At 32.3% G+C, this 7,680-nt stretch overlaps 1 protein-coding gene across 1 annotated transcript; it reads left to right on the top strand.

Moving 5' to 3' along the window:
• The first annotated feature begins 3,447 nt into the window (after positions 1-3,447).
• LOC145046047 (protein DEHYDRATION-INDUCED 19-like) lies at positions 3,448-6,962 on the top strand. Its single transcript, XM_078994337.1, has 5 exons — positions 3,448-3,651; positions 3,849-3,988; positions 4,850-4,927; positions 5,894-6,201; positions 6,713-6,962. The coding sequence occupies exons 1-5, from the start codon at positions 3,555-3,557 to the stop codon at positions 6,819-6,821; spliced, it is 732 nt and encodes a 243-aa protein (XP_078850463.1). The 5' UTR covers positions 3,448-3,554; the 3' UTR covers positions 6,822-6,962.
• Positions 6,963-7,680: the final 718 nt, after the last annotated feature.

The following is a 7,680-nucleotide window of genomic DNA, read 5'->3' as shown; positions in this document are numbered from 1 at the left end:
AAGTTCATTCATGTAGTGTTCAAATCCTGGTACTGTAGTTGTTGTTGCACACTGCCATAAGTGATCTTTATACTCTTTTGTTTTCCATTTTTTTCTTGTGTTCTCATAAATATGCCTTAGACAGAAAAAAATGCTCAGCTTGTGGGTACAGTTGTGCAATAGCAGGTAAGAGTCCCTATAAAAGATTATCCTACATAATCATTCCAACATTCATATACAAATGAACTATTAGTTATACAAAAAGAAGAAAATAGTACCTTTTGTCTATCACTCATGAAAGTAAAGTTAGAATTTGAGTATAACTCTAAGTCATCTCCTAAGCATTCTAGAAACCATTTCCAGCTACTCATATTTTCAGTCTCAACAATGGCATATGCAAGTAGGTATATGCCATTGTTTGAATCCAATCCAACTGCAGTGAGTACTTGGCCTGGAAATGGTCCTTTCATAAAAGCACCATCTAGTCCGAGAATATCTCTTCAACCTGCTTTAAACCCTTTCTTTAATGCCCCTAAGCAAATATACACCCTTTTAAATAGACTTGGCAATTCGTGTATTTGTGTCATGAAAACGTGTCAGCCACAAATTTGACACGATACGATTACACGATGAGAAATAAGTTTTATCTCAATTTTATAGATTTATTCATGTCATGTATTCGTGTCGTGTCGTGTCTCTCACAGATTCGTGTATTCGTGTCTGCAATTGCCAGGTCTACTTTTAAACTACCTTGTTTCTCTAGCACTGTTAGGCCTATTAACAACCTCAAGCTTCACAGTTGTATCCACATTAGTTGCTTGTAGTTCTATAAGATAATCTCTTAACACCTCATATTGCTTTGTGTAGTCACCGGTCACTTGCTTTGTAGCTGTTGCTTTTGCCCTCTGTACTTTGTGTATGGACACACCAACTTGAAGCCTTTTCTGAACTTGGTCTTGAATGCTTTGAAGGGGTACAGTAGGGTTAGACTCGACCATGTCCAAGATTTCTGTGGATATATACTTCGTAGTGCAAGCCCTAAGTTTTCTAGTTTGAACACAAGTATGTTTGTTCAATAAAGTTTTCACATACCAATAATCACTATCTTTTGACCTTGAAGTCTGCATTGACCAAGAGCAATTCACTTTATTACCCTTACCTACCCCCACTTGCATTTACATTAGGTACATTACCTTTACACACAACCCTAAGCCTTGTTTTGTCGTTTTTCTTGAACCCAAGATTCCATCTAGTCTGAGTGGCAAGTTTGTTGACTTTGTCCTTAATTTCCTTTTTATTTTTATACTTTTGACCCACTTGAAAAGTAACTGCATGGACTTCACCAAAAGAGCACTTCTTCTCCTTCACCATCTGTTTTAATATTGCTTTCCTCCTCTCATCATCAGTATCTTCACCTAAGGAGTCCCATTCATCATTATCAATTACTTCAACATCTTTAATATCTTCAATATCAACATCTTCATTTTCAGTTTCAACACCCTTTCCTCTGTCAACATAATCAACATCTAGATCAACATTCATATAGAAATCACTCATGTCCACCTCAATATCACTTACATAATTTTCTTCATCTTCAAGAAAGTCACTATCTTCCTCACTCCCTTCACTACCCCCTTTACTACACCCTTCACCAAGCCCTTCACAAACTCCCTCACTTTCAAATTGAACTTCACCAAGTCTTGCATCAACTCCCATACTCTGATCATTATGTTCATTAACATTATATTGATCAAAGAAAGGATCAAAGTCTTCAAATTGAAATGCTTGGGTATCAAAGGTATCAAACACTTCTGTATTTAATTCTTGATCACTAAGACTTGCACCTTCATCATGAACTTTTGTATCTTGATCACCAATAGGTGCACCTTGATCATGAATTTTTATACCTTGATCACCAATAATTGCACCTTCATTACCAATTTCAACATGTGCATCTTGATCACCAACAGTTGCAGTGTGTTCCAAGTTGAAACACAAAAATTCTTACTACATGATTGACTCCCTTCAACTAACCTCAATCTCCTATTCTTATTGTATTCTGGTGTCTCATACCTTACCAAACACAATTCATGTTTTGGTTTACTGGATGCAAATCAACCAGTACTGAATTTGATTTTGGTAAGGGCACGTCATCTGCTATTTCCTCAACTATGACCCTAGGTTTAACTCTTGGAGACATAAAGTATGTAAGTAACTTAGTTTCATTATGTTAAGTGTATACCTTGATGATCTTATGATGTTCAATGTACTGTGCAAGACTAAGTACATCAACATCATTCCCTACAGCTCTAAGACCAAACTCCAAATCTCCATTTGACAGTTGATAGTGGTAGTAAATGACTGGTGGTACCTCATAACCAAGCTTTAGCATCACCTCATCCAACTCATGCACAGAGAATTCATACATGTCTACCAGGTCAACGTGGTCTAATTTTCCTTCAATGTAGCTTATCCCTGGGAATTTTGTGAACCTCCCTCCATGATGGAGCTCAATAGTGAACATCGTGGGATATCCTTCTGTAAAAATCATGAACCAAACCAAAAAAAACATTACTTTATACAGATTGTAAAAGATTTTTTTGTTCCAAAGAAATATGTATGAAACAGAGTACGTTACCGTAAATCCGAATTGCATCAAAACACTGATTTCTTGGCCTGATTTCCCACATTTAGAGCATACTCATGTATTCGAACTTACGATTGGAGATGATGATCAAATGCAGGATTTCAAGGAACGATTAGGGTTTTTGATCAAAAAAACGGGTTTACTGGGTAGAGAGTGAAGGGTCATTAATTGTGTATATCCTTCAATATGGCGGTAATCGATGACATTGAGGTGGAAAGACTAAAATACCCTCGTCTATATTATAGGTAATGGAACATATGGACAGAAGTTAGTGTGAGGGACCAAAATCAATAGAAATATCCAATTTTAGACTAGTGGTGCACCAATATATCGTTTTGGACCAAAGTCGCATAATTTTGCCAACCACAATGACTATTTTTGCAATTCTGTCTTAATAATTTATGTTTTGTTTTTTATTTGTTCCAAAATAATTATCCATTTATAAAATAAATATCATTTTTACCAAAAAAAAATACAATTTATTATTAGTTAAACTACAATAAAATCATTTTTGTCTAAGTACAATAATTTTTGAGACAAAGAGAATATTATATAATATTATGTGTTTGTTTTCTTTTAAAGCAATTTCGTAACAAATGGATCTTCCCAAAAGGTAAAATTCAATAACCACCACCAGGACAAATTCATGTGGAGTAAGCCAAGAAATCTTGACAAACAACAAATCCCTACCATGACCACATAACAACCCTCTTTCTCCTCCTTCCCAAAGGCCAAAACAACAAATTACCATTTTATAACTTAAATCAAATCCAAGCATTTATTACGAAAAAAAATGAATTTATTCAATTAATTGTTTATTTTATTTCATTTACAAAACAAAATCTCTTTCAACCATGATGGAATCAATTTGCTGTTTTCCATTATAAAATTTACTGCAAACTTCAACGTTCCTCTCCTCTCTACCCTTATGGATTCCGATTTTTGGACCGCTCGTCTCGCCGCCGCGAAGCGGCAATTCACGATGCAACACCACCATCACCACCACCACCAGAGCTCCCATCTGGGTTCGGTTTGTTTTCGTTTATTATGTTTCCATTTTTTTATAATTAAAATGTGATTTTTTCCCTCAAACGATTAGGGATTCTTATAGTTTAACAAAATCATCATTCAATTTGAGATTTCTGTGAAGATTATTGGTGTTCTCATGATCTGGGTTGTTTTTAATTCATCATTCCACTCTAATTTCTTGTTTATTTCTCAGATCGGTTGAACGTTGATGATTTCGAGGTCGAAGAAGAAATCCGACCCGATTTTCCATGCCCTTATTGTTATGAGGATTTTGACATCGGGTCCTTGTGTTCCCATCTCGAAGATGAACACTCTTTTGAATCTAGAGCCACTGTAATCCTCTCTCTATCTCTTATACACACACATATATGTATAAATAGTCAAATTATATTAAAATAGCTATGAATTTTGGTTTTAGTCATGATCCAAGTTTCCATTTATGGGAAAGGGGAGATTTTTTGTGAAAAAACTTTCCATTTTTGGTCATTTTGGTATTTGTGTAACTGTGTTATCTAAAAGCGGAAACATAATTGATGTTTGGTCATAAATTAAAGGTAATTAATCATATGTTTTGTTTCCATTTGATGTTAAGTAGCTGTTCGTGGAATTACTTTATCTTCATAGCAATATCTATTTTTTTCTTTGTTTATGCAAAATAGTACAACCTAACATCTTGATTGAAAGGGAAAAAAAAAAAATTGAGAGCAACTTGCAAAAAGTTAGGAATTTTATTGGACAAAACCCTATTATTAATTTGTTCTTTCTGTATTAAGTCAAAAAAAAAATAGCTTACTGGATTAAGTTATTTTCCTATTAAATTCCATTAAGTTAAAAGAAACAGAAGTGAATAACTATTGAAGTATAGAATGATTTATTTGGTCTCAAGTCCATTGCTTTATTATCCTCACATGATCGATTTCTGATAAATTTAGTAAATTTGAAAACTAAAATTACTTCTTTGCCCTTTGTCATCAATTACAAATTATTGGTTTCAGCTAGGGTTCCTTTACTTTGTTGTTATTGAGGGGTAGTTTAGACATTTAATTACATGGTGAAAAATTAAACACCATAAATAATCTGTAACAAGGACAATGAGCAAAAAGGTAATTTTACGAAGAAATGCAAAAATCAAGATGGAATTTGTTGTAATTTATAGTTACATGAATCTTACAGTGTCAATTTTCTCTTTTGCAGATTTGTCCAGTTTGCTCTGCTAAAGTGACAAGAGATATGTTAAGCCATATCACTCTGCAACATGGACACTTGCTCAAAATATCCTTTTTAGATTTTGCCATAGAAAATTGGTGTTTTGATGTGCTTTTAAATTGATTACTTTCATATATTTGTTTATTACAACATCCTACTTTTATTTCTTCTTGTTACAGTTTTGTACTTTGAAAAATCTATCCAATTATAGCAATGTCAGACACGTTTAAATTAGAAACATATTTGACTGTTATAATTGGGTAGATTTTTCAAAGGACAATGTCTCTAGAAGAAAAAAAAAAACTAAAAGTATAATTTTATAATTGGGTTCTTAAAGCACAACTTAAGTAGAAAAAAAATTGGAAGTACAGTTTTTTTAGTTCCTGAACATAAATAATTATTATTGGGTTAATCTCATAATGGACTTTATATTTTGTGTTTTTTTCCGGATTAAACCTCAACTTTTTTCTTTTCTGAAAAAGACCTTGTACTTTTTCAGTTTTTCCGAAAAAGCCCTCAACTTTGTATTTATTTCCTAAAAAACCCCTCAACCTTCTAAATGCTTCCAAATAAACCCTCAACATTTTTAGTTTTTCTCGAAAAAGCGCTCACATTTTACAATTTTTTTTGGAAAAAATAACTAGAAGGGCCAGATCGGAAAAAATGAATATATATATATATATATATATATATATATATATATATATATATATATATATATATATTCAGGCAAAAAATAAGGGTTTTATGCAGAAAAGTCCCATTATTTTGGGAAAATCGCATAATCTGTCATTTCCTGTTAAAAAAAAATCGTTAATTTGGGCAAAATGTTAAATAATCAGGACTTTTCTGTTCAAAATTTATTTTTTAAGACTTTAAGATTTTCCTAAAAAAATAAATTTAAGGTTTAATCCAGAAAAAACACAAAATATAAGGTTCTTTATGAGATTAACCGATCATTATTTGACGTAAACTTTAATCAAATTTATTATTTAATTATAAATTCAAAGATTTCTTTAACTACAAGAATACTTGCAGCGACGCCGTAGATTACGCAGAGTGGCGGTTCCAAACAGTCAAGCACTTTCCCTTTTGGGGCGGGACCTACGGGAGGCTCATCTGCAAGTGCTTCTCGGAAGCGGCGGCGGTGGTGGCGGCGGTTTCCGTTCAAATATCACCACCTCATCGGCGGCAAGTGTGGCGGCTTCTGATCCGTTTCTTTCTTCTTTGGTTCTAAACTTTCCGGCGTCTGAAGCTGAAGAGATATCCAAATCGATCGCGTCAAATGTGGAAGAAAGTCCCATGAAGTGTCAAACTCCACAACATATATGGAAATCAAGGTAGTGTGTTTGTTATTAAAGATTTCAAAAAAAAAAAAAAAAAAAAAAAAAAAAAAAGAAACATTGTTGCATAAGTTAGTAAAATGTTGAAATTTTTTTGCAAAAATTGGTAAAAAGGTGTAGGAGTGTTCATTTGGATGAATCGGTTTAATCCGATCCGATCAAGTGAATCCAAATTAATTTCGGTTTTCAAAACGTAGATCCAAATAGTCCACAAACTAAATTCAAATCCGATCCGATCCAACCAAATTATAATTCGGTTGCATCGGTTTTTTACAATTCGGTTTTCAAGAATCAAGACATTTCAAAAAATATATAACTTTAGTATTAATTTACTCTATAATATAAACTAAAAAATATTGTTTAATTAGTTGTGAACTAAAAGTTATAAATAACTATCAAGAAAAATATATTATAGTTTACTACAATATTTTGTACATGATTATTGTGATAGAACGAGATATATTTTATATGATACTATTTTTGACATTTATGTATTTGTGTTTCACAGTTTTGATTCTTCATTAAGTTCTGAAGAACGGGAAAAGAGAATGAAACGAGCTGCTGGACAAGCCGTTTTTCTACAAGATCTGCTAATATCAACGCTTTTATCGGACTAAAGTGGGACCCGAGAGGAAGAGCTGAATAAGTTTTTATTTGCAAATATAATGTTAAAATTATTTGCTTTTAAAAAAAGGTCACAAAATCACAATAGAACAGGTCATTGGTAAACCGATTGAGCAAAAATCTTTGTTGTATAAGTTTCGATCTGTTGTTCTTCGGCTCTTGCCCTCTTGATTGACCCGTGTTGTATGAGCAAATATGATGTTTTTTCTTTCTTTTCTTTTTTCTTTCATGTTAACAAAATCGGTGATGTTTATTTCTGATTGTTTTGTTTATGGTACAAATTTCCTGTTTTGTGAAACGTTTGTTGGATTGTGTATGTCTTTTTTTTTTTTTGGATGTTTGTTTGAATGCATGTTAGTGATTTGTACACAACAGTGTTTTGCCATACACAACATTAAAGCATCAATTGTTGTGTATGGAGAAAAATTGTTGTGTACGGATCAGCTCCTTGTTTTTTTTATTTTTATTTTTTTATTTTTATTTAGGTGGTGTTTCTTTTTTGACACAACGAGACATGACGTAGGACGTGTTTGGTAAAAGTAACGGGCAGGTAACTGGTGGCGTGCAGCGCGTAGTTGGAAGCTGAAGATTTTATTTGATATACGAGTGTTTAACAAAAATAGTTGGAAACTTTTGAAATATATAAAATTACGTAAAAAGACAATTGTTTAAAAATAAATAAATATATAAATATATTTTTAAGGGCGATGATGCAAATTGATTTCAAAAGTTCAGTAGTGTTTTATTAAAAGCTATATATATATATATATATATATATATATATATATATATATATATATATATATATATATATATATATATATAAAGTAACTTTTAGATTTGAAATGTTTT

Source organism: Lactuca saligna, chromosome 1 (assembly GCF_052625555.1).
Source record: "Lactuca saligna cultivar CGN05327 chromosome 1, ASM5262555v1, whole genome shotgun sequence".
Classification (NCBI taxonomy): Eukaryota; Viridiplantae; Streptophyta; class Magnoliopsida; order Asterales; family Asteraceae; genus Lactuca; species Lactuca saligna.
Note: the sequence above shows the minus strand (reverse complement) of the source record. Positions and strands in the feature narration are given on the sequence as shown.

Coding starts and splice junctions, on each gene's coding strand:
- LOC145046047 (XM_078994337.1), top strand. CDS start 3,555: ATGGATTCCGATTTTTGGACCGCTCGTCTCGCCGCCGCGAAGCGGCAA. Junction 3,652..3,848: donor CCACCAGAGCTCCCATCTGG/GTTCGGTTTGTT, acceptor TTTATTTCTCAG/ATCGGTTGAACGTTGATGAT. Junction 6,202..6,712: donor CAACATATATGGAAATCAAG/GTAGTGTGTTTG, acceptor TGTGTTTCACAG/TTTTGATTCTTCATTAAGTT.